Source organism: Strongylocentrotus purpuratus, unplaced genomic scaffold, assembly GCF_000002235.5.
Source record: "Strongylocentrotus purpuratus isolate Spur 01 unplaced genomic scaffold, Spur_5.0 spur5_scaffold_6, whole genome shotgun sequence".
Taxonomy (NCBI): Eukaryota; Metazoa; Echinodermata; class Echinoidea; order Camarodonta; family Strongylocentrotidae; genus Strongylocentrotus; species Strongylocentrotus purpuratus.
The window spans coordinates 7,274,793-7,290,528 of record NW_022145612.1 but is presented as its reverse complement, the minus strand read 5'-3'; the positions used below and the strand labels follow the sequence as shown (position 1 = coordinate 7,290,528).

At 34.3% G+C, this 15,736-nt stretch overlaps 1 protein-coding gene across 1 annotated transcript; it reads right to left on the bottom strand.

Annotated features, from left to right (window-relative positions):
• Positions 1–734: 734 nt before the first annotated feature.
• Positions 735–12,352, bottom strand: LOC579365 (alkylglycerol monooxygenase-like). Its single transcript, XM_030972812.1, has 9 exons — positions 12,296–12,352; positions 10,934–11,064; positions 9,873–10,024; positions 5,727–5,793; positions 4,563–4,659; positions 4,041–4,175; positions 3,042–3,161; positions 2,025–2,107; positions 735–1,315 (listed from the first exon to the last, which is right to left on the bottom strand). Exons 1-9 carry the CDS (start codon positions 12,350–12,352, stop codon positions 1,150–1,152), a joined length of 1,008 nt encoding a protein of 335 aa, XP_030828672.1. The 3' UTR covers positions 735–1,149.
• Between the last annotated feature and the right edge of the window lie 3,384 nt (positions 12,353–15,736).

Sequence of the window (15,736 nt, the reverse complement as noted above, 5' to 3'; positions counted from 1 at the left end):
AGATAAGCAGATCGATAAAACTTCTTCACATCTTTTGGATATGTTTTCTCAAACCCTTTAAAATGATAATACTCTGCACATCTCCATAGCGTTTCCGGTAAAGGGATAAAGGAATAAAATATTTATTTACTATTTTCCAATAATAGTGCAGAACATAAATAACATGACAAAAATACATTCATGAAAATAATGGTGTTTTACGTAAATTTGAGTATTAAATAACGTATAACGAGAACACCTCTCTCAGGCTCTCTGATAACATTCAGTACAGTATAAAGATAAGGCAAGAACCAAACTAGATATACAGAAATAATGTTAAGATAAAAAAACGTATTGACATGCATTTCAATATTTTCAAGAACGTATGTTGAGACACGGTAAGAGTCAATCTGTGTATACGGGCAAGCCTGAATCCGATGACCAGGACCGGGCTAGATATATCCGCAAAGCGCCATATACGATAGTAGGCGCTCTATATTAACATTGATGGTAATATATTACCATTATTATAATTTCATAATTTTTAAATGAATATAGGCCTACATTAAGTTAATTAATGTTTGTTGTAGTTATTTATAAACAAATATCCGTAAATGTATATAAACATAAATAATGATCCTATATACGTACAAGATAATATTATTTTACAAATTTTCACCCTTAGTATAATGTTATTTGACTTTGAAAATCACTATGCGTATATATATATTATATATATATTATATCTTTAAAACAAAATATGTAAATACACACACTCAACACACATACAAACAGTTTATATAGGTCAATGTAAGTGTAAAAATTGCTCTATACAGTAAAACCTGTCTATATAGCGACCACCCAGGGAAACACAAAAAGTGGCCTTAGAAGACAGGTGGTATTGGTAGACTGGTTCCTTTAGTGCATGATTCAATGAGAAACCTTTTTAAGGGGAAACAATAAATGTGGCCTTTGTAGACAGGTGGTCACTAAAGCAGGTTTGACTGTATACCGACCTTATATTACAGATATTTCTGGGAGATCCACGACGCTGAAATCCAAAGAGGACAGAGAGACCTTGATCACTCAAAGGTAGAGTAAGGCGTTACCAGATCACTGTTATGGGAACCGTTAATTGCCCTATATGTAGATTTTGATTTTGTAGATGTCTCAGCGAGATCCAGGGCGTAGGAACCAGAAGAGCACAGAAAGGCCGTAGGTCACCTGGAGAAAGAGAAGAGCGTCACCAGCTTCAACATCTTGGTGAATAGCTAAGGAAGTCAAGGTAAAGACCGCTGCACATCGTACCATCTCAGCTAGGACATTCCACCATGGTCTGTATATAGGGTCGAAAGAGGTTTTATTTTTTTTGAAAGAGTATTATTAAAGTAGATTTGCAGGAATTATGAACATGTCACGTATGTCCTATCTGTGAAATATAAACGTTAGCAGCGTCCTAATATTCAAATAATGCAAGGAAACCCGTTTACTTTCTAGACTTTACTGTCAGACACTATTGAGTGACTGACTGATTTTCTTTGGTAATAAAATACATAACATGAGCTGTGAAGGGTACATGAGCATTTGTTCCTTAGAGACCTTTAAATCCAAGCTGAAATCTTATCTTTTTTTTAAAAACAATACCTGTACACTCATCCAAACTCTCTCATTCTTTCTATTTTCCTTGTGCGCCTCGGAATAGATTTGTCTAGATAGACGGCGCTATACAAATGCCTATTATTATTATCATTTTTATTATTCATGAATTAATTTGTTTAGAATTTGAAGAAAAATGTTGTATTGTTTATATCCAATAAAAAGGTTGGCTCAACAAGCTCCACGTATGAATAAGCATACCTATCAAATCGCAGAAAATGTTATCAACTAGCATAATACTATTACAATATATTTCAGCAGTTTTACTTGTTTTTTTTAAAGGTATTGGGGCTTGATATAACGGAATTTCTTTTTTATTTGGTCACTCTATATAGACTTTGACCACTGTGGACACTGTGTGGATCATTTCATGGCATAATTATACTCACTTGAGGTTACAGAGCATTCCGATGCAGGTGAAGGTGTAGATCTCAAATACCATCCCCATCAAGACTTGAAGCTGAGATAATTCCTTCGATTATCAAACATAACATTTATCCCATTGTGAAAAACAATCATTTTTGGCAATCTACTAAAATGATTTCGATATGTCTCTAATGTGTAGAGAATCTTTCATCACAATATCCTCGGAAATTGAGAAATTCATTTGCTTGATCCTTTCCAACTAACTCCCTTGTTTCAGTTTCAGTTTTATTTTTCATTTCCAACAGAACAGTGATTTTGACACGAAATCAGGTATACAATTCAATATTCAATAATATAATACATTTCACATGGTTTAAAGTTATAAAATAGAAAGTATACTGTACATAAATATCCAGTATAATAGTCCTTTTTTTATTTTGTTAGTTACACCTGTGGAAATGGAGGGACCCACCGAAAAGCAGAGCTTGTAAAATGTGGACCTCTCAAAATAATGACAAAGATATTTGTTGTAACATGTAAATATATTGAATTGAGGAAAAAAATATACATAGATTACCTAAAAGTGGCAGAATAATAATACAATTGTTATCCGTAATTTGAAAACTTGTTACGACACGTATAGTGAACATTGGAGTGAACTTTCAACAGTGTGCTTCTCTGACTTTACTGCTTTCATATAAAACAACTTATTACGAACTATGTTGGATTGCCCTTCAAAACCCTTTAAATATATTTACACAAACACCGACACACCCATCCCCTCACATGCAAGACGGCATTATATAAAGTATAGTTATTACAACATCATCATATTAATATTATTCTTTTTTCCTGACGAAGTAATGAACTTTTCTTTAAAAAATTCGGACAATAACTTGTTGATACATTTGATATCTGAACATAATTCGTAAGGAGATTAAACCAATAATTCATATCAAAGTGACATTGAGTGGATTTCTTTAAAGACCTTGTGACCATGTCATAGCTTTCCATTAAAGTTAGTAAACTATTGCTATTACCTTGCACTGATCTATAAATGTCTGTAATAGTAAGAAGTTGATGGCAAAATGAAACACGATATAGGCTTTCAACCATCCTGGGATTGTAGTGTTGTACTTGTTTTGTTCAGGTCCACAGATCTATAAAAAATGTCATAAAAATGTTTTTAAAAAACAGCAAGAAAGAAATAAAAAAAATAAAAAAGCATTATCATTATGTTATGTTACTCAGAGTAATTTGTGAGGAGACGTGAATTTTAGTATGATCTAAATTAAATTTAAAAAAGAGAAAGTAAGAAAGAAAGCAAAGAAGAATAAAATTATGCATGATTACCTAAACTGGCGGTATACAGTGTCTATGCCTTTGTAGTATAAGACATTGATTTTCTCTTTAGGCATGATCTAAGCAGAAAGTTAGCATTCAATAACAAAAGAAAATTTAGAAAATATGTGACATGAAATGGAACTGCTATAAATGTATATGTACCATTCGAAAGTTGGAAATATCAGATGTGTTATTTTGCTACTATCTCAAACTAATTTGTGAGGTGAGGCATTAAATACATATTATGTTGTAATAGTAACCTTGTAAATTCGCATTATTTACATTTTCTGAGTAAGACCGGTCGGGCCCAATCCTTCCAATGCCTCCTCAATGGGCCTCTGATTGTACCTGTAGGTTTTCTTCATATTATTTGGCTTAGAGTATTATGCAATGATGGAGCCCATTTTTTCGGGCGCTTTGCTTCTTTCCGCCCGATTTGGGGGTTTCTGCTTAATAATATTCTTGGGATAAACTCTGATGATTGCAAGACATACAGCTTGTGTATCTCTGTATTCGCTGTTATTCTTCGAACATGGATATAAGAAATTACAATTGTAATAATTTTGTGTTTTTGTAGAATAGTTATCATACGTCGGGTATATCTTCAATAAAACAGGTGTTTAAAAAAACTCAACTACAAAACATTATGGGCAAATCTCAAATTCATGTACAGCATTAGAGACTTATCTAATTACATCAGGTATATCTTCAATGAGTCCAGTCCTTGGTTTTCCTGGTTGCCAACCTGGTCCCTTGAAGATAACAAAGACTTTGTTCATCAGACCAGGAGTAGTCCAAAACACGCTCCACATCCACTGAAGATGACATAACTGAAACAATGTAGAACGGGAAAACAGTAGGTAGGGTATAGTTGGGATTGAAACAAAAGGGGGGATGTAGGATATCCTTTTGGCTAAGCATTCCAAAATGCTTCATCCCCTACCCTCTTTTTCAATATTCCGCTTCCTGAGTACTGTGAACAAAGTTACTAGTTACTAGTTTTACCAGCACATGTCACTACTTCATTGAATAGACCTTATTCGGATTTCATTTCATAATTTTCTCTCTTTTGACCTTCGCTTCAATGAGTTTGAAGAGTACTTGCCATGCAAAATCAAGGATGAAAGCAACACCGAAAATATAGTTCCAGCATTTTACTTACAATGAAGAAAATAAGTATAAAAGTACGATATGATTGTAATGAACAAAACACCCACCTGCACTGAGATAGGATTGTATGTGGTGAGAGGGTGAACCAGACCATATGCAACTATATCATTCTCTGTCTCAAATGTTCCTAGAAAATAACCAATGCTAAATATCAATTACTGAAATAATGAGAAATGATTGTATTATTCTGTAGCATAGGCAAATAGAGCGCACATTTTTCCTTAAGACGAATCTGTAGGCCCAGATATTAGGACTGTAACCTACGAAGAAAGCCCCGGCGACAACCTTGGTCCAAAGCTATACCTAAACCTAACCCTAAGCGGCCTAGGCCAAATATAAAACTCGACTGCAGCCCTAACAATGATCAGGCTTTGACCAAAGAGGCCGGAGCAATCGTCGCCAGCGCAAATTGGCATCATCGACAATTACGAGTACATTTATAAGTGGCATTCGTTGAAATGACAGTGTATTTATTTTTAAGGACTTTTCTTATTTATTACGAAATATCATAACCTAAAACAACAAAATCTTTAGGATATTGTCGACCATGTTGATAATTAGAAAGAAAATGTGCTATCAAATTCTTGATTTACTGATTACTTTTTAAATAAATAAGTTTGCTTTACCAAATATCCTGTCCCAGATGATGAGTGTTCCAGCATAATTCCTATCAATACAGTATCGGTTACGACCTGATGAGGAAATAAATACAATATAGATCGGCTATATAGCTGGGGTAATAATACCGGATTGCAGGACCCTAAGGGTAATAATACACAGCAATGAAGGCATTAGTAAGAATTACCCACACCCGAGGCGGTAGCCGAGGGTGTTTGAACTGTTTTGAAGGTACCGAGTCTGGGTAATTTTTACTAATGCCTGAACAAAATGCTGTGTATTATTTGTTTTATAAGATTATGTTTGATTTTTTATAAAAAAATGATGTTTTATACCATGATTTTACTAATGACCCGTCATTAGAATTGGATAATGACCGGTCATTATCCAAATTACGCGTTAGGCAAAATAAATGCCTGGTCACGTGTACGCTCTCACCCAATCACTTGATTAAGATCCCCGTCATCATCTTATTAACAGTATTATTATACATTTTGATATGAATACATGCTAATAAGACAAAGAGCATCATTATTTATTATCATTTTTCATTTAATGAGTTTTCCACGATAGTTCTACATGTATAAGCTTACCGTGATGAACACGATGATGACTTGGCGTGTTCAGAACATACTCCAATGGTCCCAGATTCTTGATGATCTAGGAGCAGAAGATGAATTTAAATCACTGGTTATAGATGAATTTAAGCTAGGCACATCCAAGGTTCCCCCAATCACTTTCTAGTACCGCACCTGGCTATAAGATTATGATTATGATTATGAATGAGAACTTTCCACATAAAATGGCTCATATTACGTTTATAGTTTCCCTTTATTTCTGTCAGCCAATCAGAGCCCTTTATTTTCTTCCGCTTTCTTCCTTTCGGTCCTACCGAAATGAATCCAATTCAAAAATAATTTGGGGCTCTACAGACGTGAAAAAATGAGGGAAATATATATTTGTATCAGTTTTACGCATCGAACTATGATCTTGATATGTAATACAAATGAATATCAGTTTGACGCATCAAACTATGAACTTGATTTATAATACGAATGAATATCAGTTTTACGCATCGAACTATGATCTTGATTTGTAATACGAATGAAAATCAGTTTTACGCATCGAACTATGATCTTGATTTGTAATACGAATGAATATCAGTTTAACGCATCGAACTATAATCTTGATTTCTAATACGAATGAATATCAGTTTTACGCATCGAACTATGATCTTGATATGTAATACGAATGAATATCAGTTTTACGCATTAAACTATGATCTTGATATGTAATACGAATGAATATCAGTTTTACGCATCGAACTATGATCTTGATTTGTAATACGAATGAATATCAGTTTTACGCATCGAACTATGATCTTGATTTGTTATACGAATGAATATCAGTTTGACGCATCAAACTATGATGTTGATTTGTCATACGAATGAATATCAGTTTTACGCATCGAACTATGATCTTGATTTGTAATACGAATGAATATCAGTTTAACGCATCGAACTATAATCTTGATTTCTAATACGAATGAATATCAGTTTTACGCATCGAACTATGATCTTGATATGTAATACGAATGAATATCAGTTTTACGCATCGAACTATGATCTTGATTTGTTATACGAATGAATATCAGTTTTACGCATCGAACTATGATCTTGATTTGTAATACGGATGAAAATCAGTTTTACGCATCGAACTATGATCTTGATTTGTAATACGAATGAATATCAGTTTAACGCATCGAACTATAATCTTGATTTCTAATACGAATGAATACCAGTTTTACGCATCGAACTATGATCTTGATATGTAATACGAATGAATATCAGTTTTACGCATTAAACTATGATCTTGATATGTAATACGAATGAATATCAGTTTTACGCATCGAACTATGATCTTGATTTGTAATACGAATGAATATCAGTTTTACGCATCGAACTATGATCTTGATTTGTTATACGAATGAATATCAGTTTGACGCATCAAACTATGATGTTGATTTGTCATACGAATGAATATCAGTTTTACGCATTAAACTATGATCTTGATTTGTAATATGAATGAATATCAGTTTTACGCATCGAACTATGATCTTGATTTGTAATACAAATGAATATCAGTTTTACGCATCGAACTATGATCTTGATTTGTAATACAAATGAATATCAGTTTTACGCATCGAACAATGATCTTGATTTATAATACGAATGAATATCAGTTTTACGCATTAAACTATGATCTTGATTTGTAATATGAATGAATATCAGTTTTACGCATCGAACTATGATCTTGATTTGTAATACGAATGAATATCAGTTTAACGCATCGAACTATAATCTTGATTTCTAATACGAATGAATATCAGTTTTACGCATCGAACTATGATCTTGATATGTAATACGAATGAATATCAGTTTTACGCATCGAACAATGATCTTGATTTATAATACGAATGAATATCAGTTTTACGCATTAAACTATGATCTTGATTTGTAATATGAATGAATATCAGTTTTACGCATCGGACTATGATCTTGATTTGTAATACAAATGAATATCAGTTTTACGCATCGAACTATGATCTTGATTTGTAATACAAATGAATATCAGTTTTACGCATCGAACAATGATCTTGATTTATAATACGAATGAATATCAGTTTTACGCATTAAACTATGATCTCGATATGTAATACAAATGAATATCAGTTTTAAGCATCAAACTATGATCCTGATTTGTAATACAAATGAATATCAGTTTTACGCATCGAACTATGATCTTGATGTGTAATACGAATGCATATTAGTATGATTTACCTCTGTATGTATCCAGAACTGATACAGTGTATTGAATTGACTGTGCACAAGCATCGAAGAAGGTGGGGCAAAGAAAGCCAATGGAATGTAAAAAAGCTGTGTGGGATATTACAATGAAGTTATTAGTATGTTAACACTTTGTAACAATGAATTCAGGTTTCATAATACAAATTAAAATATTATTACTAACGTTACTACAAAAAGATATATTTCGTAGGACAGAGTCGAATTTAATATACTAATTTTTTTGAGAATGCCGGTATAATTATGAGATTTAGGTGAATAGTCCTATACATGTATAGCAAAACTGTCAAAATCCGAATTCAACTTAATATGGCCAACGCCAGGTTGTAATATTTCGAAAAGGTTGAACATATAATTATTTCGAATATTTTCAGTCTAATGACAGTAGATATATAAATTTAGATCTAATATATATAATAAACATGTATGCTACCAACATCATGGTTACGGAAAGTGAGATGGAAAGGATTTTCAGCTTTGTGTATTATTGACCGCTGCATGTTCATAGCACATGGGTCATCTACATTTTCATCCATTGGAATACACATTAAATTAGTATAAAACACACCCAACTATAGCATTTTTCGAAGATAGACTGTCTCAATGCTGTGGTATAGTTGAATTCTTCTGAGCTATGGTGAACTTGGTGAGCTGCCCACAGGATATTCACTTCTACAAGATGGAAAAAGAATTAGGGCGAGTACAGGTAATAGTAGACCAGTCAAGACGTGGTTCGTTGTTTTACCTTGGACGGCACTTTGGGGGTCATGCACGGCATCCAAGCTAAAACTCTTGCAAAAAATACCAACAAATAAGATAGGGGTGGATGCCATGCATATTTTTTACAACTAAAAATGAAATTTTTGTTTCAAAATTTTAAAAGAATGTAAACTTTCATTTTTGATTCAATTAATTTTTTTAGACCAAATATGTTTTATCTGATGAAGATATTTTAATTGATATAATCTTTATTATGAGTTTGAAGTAATAATTTATTACTTCAAACTCGTGTATTTGTAAATTAGAAAGTGTAAAAACAGTTTTAAAAACTGTTTCTAAATTACAAATACATGACATTTTCTAAAATTATTACGTTCTTGATCCGTTACTATGGTAACAGCCCTAGCGGTCACACCCACCACAACTCAAACAAACGCACACTGATAGCTAAGGGTCCTAACTACAACAGGAAAACTCAATTCAAGATTGTGTCAAAGGGGTGGGAGCCATTTCAGTTTTAGTTGTTTTTTTTGCCACACAATGAAAGAGCATTTATGACTAAACTACAACAGTTAAGCCAAAATAATGCTAAATTTGATTTAATGACGTTTCTAAACGCGTGATACATTCTATATTTATTATTTAAAAAAATATACTTTCATCTTTTGTATTTAATAGTGTGATTATTTGTTACATATCATATGTAGAACCTGAGGATATATATTTCATTTGAAAACAGGAATTCACACTGACAATGATATACAGAAATAATTTGCAAGAGTAAACCAATATTTCTGCGAGGCGGTAAACCGAGATAAGTAATGATAATTGATTCTCAGACTAAAACCAGTATTTCTGAGAGGCGGTAAACCGAGATAAGTAATGATAATTGATTCTCAGAGTAAAACCAGTATTTCTGGAAGGCGGTAAACCGAAATAAGTAATGCTAATTGATTCTCTTCTTAAATGGTTAAGAATTTCTTACCACGATATTTAAAAACTCTCACACCCAGACACCCACATGTATATATATATATATATATAATTCAAGTCAGTAGACAAGACAGATTACAATATATATATATATATATATATATATATATATATCAGGCATTGCCTTCGCCAAACGTTTTCTCCAAGCCGTTTTAATCATACCATGTGACATGCGATGAAACCAGTAATACCCAAGATCGATACCAAGAAAGCTGAAGAACCATGTCCAAGGGCTATCCCATGGAAGCTCATAGATGCAGAAGTTCTCAAAGACGTAGACATAGATACCTAGCTCCATAGCCTTGGTAAATAATCTGCATTAGGACGAAGGAATATGAGATTTGGGGATTCACAAACTAACAAAATCTACTTTTTAATCATTGAAGGTCTACGCAACGTAGCACCAGGAAATCGAAATGTCCATTTTCATTTACCTAATTGAAACGTTGTTGTCATGTAGGTGATGACTTTATCCAGCTGTACGGTTTGAAGCATGGGTCTTCAATATTATTGATTTATTATATGGACAAGTCCAAGTTATTTTGTCTGTACTTAAAGATGTTGATTATTGCATGCAGTCGATAGCTCTACTAAAGCTTAGATTTGATGTTAAGTTATTGATATCAATACTTAATTGGTAACGTTTTGGACACCAAATGACCAATTACCTAGGATCTGTCCAGAGTATGCATACAAAATGAACTGAAAATATTGTACGTTGTACAAACTGCCGATGAGAAATAAACTTCAAATACAGACATTATCCTATTTGAAATACAGACATACTGGTGTGTGTTATCCACCGGCACGAACTTACTCGCCTAATAACGCATACGGGATGTGGGGCTCTAATGGGTCGCTTTTTGAAGAAAAACAAAATTAAACATAGGGTATGGTAAAGATAGTCTCACATTTAGATCTTGGTCTTAAACATGGTTTACCTTTTTTCTTCAGAATGATTCCTTCACCAGATTCTAGCTAAAGTGAAAATCTCAGATGCAAAAATAATTGAAATTATTTTGCTTTTTCTTCCAAAATTCTCACTGATGCTACCAAAATGATCCTTAATATCAAAAATGGTTAGGAGTTCGGAGGCTTCAGCAGCACTCACCTGGGCAATACTTTTTCCCCCAACGGTTACATGGTAAAAACTACTTCTACGTTATGCCGAAAACACGCTAAAGTAATCTGAATTTACTAGCATAAAGAAGAGATTATTTTACCCTGTTATAACCATAAACATGCCAGCTATCATGGAAGTGATGCTGTCTGCAAATCTGTCTTCTTTTCCGCCATCTTTGAATCTCAGGTAGATCTCTTCAATGATCACGGAGATGATGAAAAACGATGCTGCCTGCAACCATTGAAAATGTAGGATGAATACCGAGGTGTAAAATTATTAAATCACGAAGGATTTTTCGTGTTTTATACAATGCTTAAAGTTGGTTATTATTATTTGAAATGTAGGAATAATTATGTTACTTTTTCTTTTATTTGTTGTCTGTGGACCATTAGTAGTGTAAAGATTCTGTAAGGTAAAAATAAGTTCGATTAAAATAGATTCAGTATTTATCCTAGAAATATTACCAATGTCGAGGTAATTCATGACCTTTAGTGTAGTTACAAAAAAATAACATGCAGTTAGCACATTTGGTATGTCAAAAAATGATTTCATACTTGTATTGAGTAGACTGTTGTGGTCGTATTACCCATACAAAGTAGCAAGATCAGTATTATTACGGTTCTTCCAGTATCACCCCAGCATTGCCATGTTCCCAAAACCCGAGTCAAGAGCGACAAACACGGGAAAAATACCAAGGATGCGAGGAACAAGCAGGGATCGAAATTAGACCGCTCGCATGACAGGCAAGCCCCTTCAAAACTATAAGACAAGTGCTTTTCCTTCTACTTCTATGGTAATACTCATCAACACCTTTTCAGCATCTAGATGAGGCTAAAGCATAGAGTTGTTATATACAGTTCTAAGCGGTACAGTTCCAGCCTTACTTACTTTATTCTACATATATTCTTTTGTCATGTGTAAATGTGCAATATTTGTTTGTTATTATACTTGTAAAAATGCAAAAGAAAAAGAAAATCAAACAGAAATAAATCAAATCAAATCAAATCAAATCAAATCAAAAAGGGAACTTAATTGTTTCAAGAGCCATCTTGAACTGCTCCAAAGATTGCAGTTCAACGATGATCTGAGGTAGCTCGTCCCAGTCCTTAAGTGTCCTTGGAAAATAACTAAATTTGTAAGTGTCCATTGAAGAGCCTAGTCTCATATATCGTTGTTGTTGACTCCTTCTTGTAGTTCGCTCCTTCGATTTGATGTAATCCGGTATTGGTATCGCAATTTTGTTATTTGCTATCTTGTAGAACATTCAATTTGACAATCGTGCCCGTTTTCTTCTTTCTTCAAGAGTTGGGAGATTAAGTTGTTCTCGCATGGTTGTTCTCGCTTCCACTCATTGAAATAATGTGCACATAAATCATGCACTCTACAATTACACAAGCCTCACCTCTATAATGTATTCGGGAACTTCATCCAATGTTTGAAACGATGTTTCATTTGGTGTTACCGCATAGAACATGCGCCTTACTCCTGTAACTCCATCTGCTTTGAAGAAAACATCCATGATGCCTGACAGGGGATGAAAGGGGAATAAAAAGACGATGATAATGGTGGTGGTGATAATGATGATGAGGACGAGAATGATCACGATGATGATGATGATGGTGAAGATGATGATGATGTAGAGAGGACGATGACGACGATGATGATGATACCGATTTCCGATAACGACATGGTTAATTAGGACATCCCGAGTATCACTGGATTTGATTCGATTTAATTAAATTAATTACCAATAATATAGCAAAGAACATCTGATATGAACATTCATCCACACATACCGCCATACCAAGGAGCATAGACAATCCCACCGCTTTGGTCATACTACATTATTATTTTATGCGTTTCAGCCAGCACAGTGTCGAAGACTAAGACGAATGTTTAAAAAGACACTCATTTCGTTGTTCTGCCTTACGGAACGACACGTAAATATGTTACTTTTTTCCTTGACTTTTTTTTAGCTCCCATAGAATTAAGGTATTAATGTAAGAGCGTTCAACTCATTGTTGAGTAAATAAACATTAAAAATGATAATAATAGCGTTGATGAAATCGTAGTAAAAGGACGAGTACACATTTATGTCACAGTAAGTAAAGACAGTGATAAGAATTCCATTAACGCCATAAGAATTTTAAAATTCTCTGGTTGACAAAACTGATTTTTATTTTAATAGGACATTCGAATGATGTATAATATATAAAACGAATTAATATTTCTTCCCTTTAAATGCCCTTTCGCCCCCTCGACCCCCTCTCTCTCCTCCCCCACAGTCCTTTAGAATCTGAATAAATCATTAGCTTAATAAAACTTAGAACTCACACATTTCTTCGATATAGGTTTCCTTTTCAAAAGTCTCAGTATCTGCATTGTCCTCCTCGGTGCATGTGTAATGGATCAAGAAGCCTCGAATGATACCCTCACTTTTTTGTACATGGCGTATAGTAGGTTAAACCAATTGAGGGCATATGCAGTTTAGTGTAATATGGGGTGGTGGTGGCTGTCACTATATGTACACGTATTAGATTGGTCTTAAATTGTGCTTGTTATTGTCTCACCGCTGGAGATTTAGAGATGTCTTTTCTCGAACAGATTTCTATTGGACATTTCTTTTTTTGCGCTGGAAATTTTTCAGATCAAAATAAGATCTAATGACCCAATTAGTGAGAAAATATTTAGCGGCGCGTTAGCGCGTGGACAGGGGGAGTCTGAAGGGGAACGCGCCCCCTCCCCCCTCCGAAGCTGAAGAAAAATCTATTTTTCAAACTCAATTCGTGCGATTTGGTGTATACTTTTTGCCAGGATATCATTTAAAATCTGTGAGCCTTGGATTTCTAGGAGGTTCTCCTGTTTGCTTATATTGTGTACAATTTGTTTACAATTTGATGAATTGAAAAAAAGTTTGCATAATTTCAAATGAATACTTTCTGTTTTCTATGCCCCTCGGGTATAAAGATCTATCTGGTTGCCATAAGGTAGGTGATGGACGTATTATATTAGGGAGTATTATGACTTTTAAAATTAAACATTTGGTGAATGTCCAGGGGGTAGGTGTCGTAGAACCGCCCATGCAGTATACGAACAGCCTGAAACGGTGTATTTTAAAGATCTTATTTAAACAAATACCCCCCCCCCCCATTCCTGGGAAAAAAAACATGTTAATTTTACTTTTTTGGAGATGGCCCCCCTGTCGCTCAAGGGGGGGGGGGGGGGGGGTTACAAATTTCAAATTTTCGAGGGCCAAAAAAATGTGCTCACTACCGCCCCCCCCCCCCCTACTGAGCAAATTATTGGCCGGCATGAAAATCTAATTTAAACACACTAAATTTCAAATGGATTTCAAATTTGGGCCCCCTCCCCTCAGCAGGCGCGTAGCCAGAGTTCGATGTTTGGGGGGGGGGGGCACTTACATGTAATCGATCGAGGTCAAAAAAGGGGTCTAAAAAAAATCAACCGATCTTGGAAATTTTAGGGGGGCATGTGCCCCCCCCCCCCCGTGCCCCCCGTGGCTAGGCGCCTGCCCCTCAGAAATCATGGATCCGCGCCTGCCTACAGCTGTCGGCCGTCTGGTTGCTTACTTACAAGCATTTATGCTTTTTTTGCAGTCAGGTAAAATAACCACCACCACCTTTCACTTTTCACCTATAACTATATATGAAAAAAAAAACAATTAAACACCGAAACTAGTTAAAGAGTGATAGAGCAAACAAAGCTCCGTTGAATCGATCAAATGAATATAAAATGATTGATTGTGAAAGTGTTTTTACCTTCTCTTCATGAATAAATCAAAATAAAGAATCATACTATGCATTTTTATACCCTTTTCCGTGCTGACCCTTGAGGAAGAAAAGCCCAGGAAATAATGAATATTTATTTCATCTGATATATGGACGGGTATAATCCAGTCTATGGCGATGATGTATAATTCTATATGGACCTAAATCAGGTTTAGACAAGATACGGTCAAGCCAAACGAGCCTCCTGATGCAATTTAATCTTGTATGAAGGCCCGCCCAGGGGTACTATGTTGAAGGATAAACTTGAGTTCTGGTCATGAGATTGTATTGTGAAAGAAACTATGAAAGCAATGCGAAAATTTTGATTTTGTAAGCCAATAAGAAATACTTATATTAAATTGACTAAACCTTGCTTATAAAGTCGCATCCACTGTTCACTGAAATAGGTCTGTATAAAGGGATTACCCGATCATATGGTATGAAAGTTGGGTCCAAATATTTCAGCTATTTATTGTCATACTTTGACCATGAGGACATTTAAAGCGCAATCATTTTCAGGAGACTTTCTTCAATGATTTTCTTTCAAGCTTACATAAAACAATTGGAAAATTTTAAATATATATCAAAAATTATTTTATCACCTTTATAGCAGAACTCAACCTTCTTTTAAACTTGGATAGCAGATTTGTTCTCTCAGAACAAGAAGCATTAAAAGGTGATTTTAAAGTATACAGAGTATATAATATATAGAGTATACAACCAGGGACAGCGGAGTGCCTTCCAAAGTGGGGAGGGGGCGCCAACAAGAAAGACACTTTCTGGGAAAAGGGGCCCCTACAAAGGGAAACCTCTAGGCAAAAATATGCAATTATTGGAAGTTGGAATATACCCCTAAATTTTTTATTACATTATCAGGGATTATTTTAGTATTTATTTCTAACATTGTCCAAGATACTGCTTAGGCATCATACTTTGAAGTTGGGTGTGATGGCGTGAATATTATTAAATGTTTAAGATTTGTGAGGTAGCAGTACGAAAAATTACATCTTATAATGAGGGAAACAAATCCTGATGCGTTTTAAATTTATTTAATTTTGTATTTATTTATTTTCAGTTTTATTTAAACAAGGTTGCCTCTTCAATAAAAAAAAAAC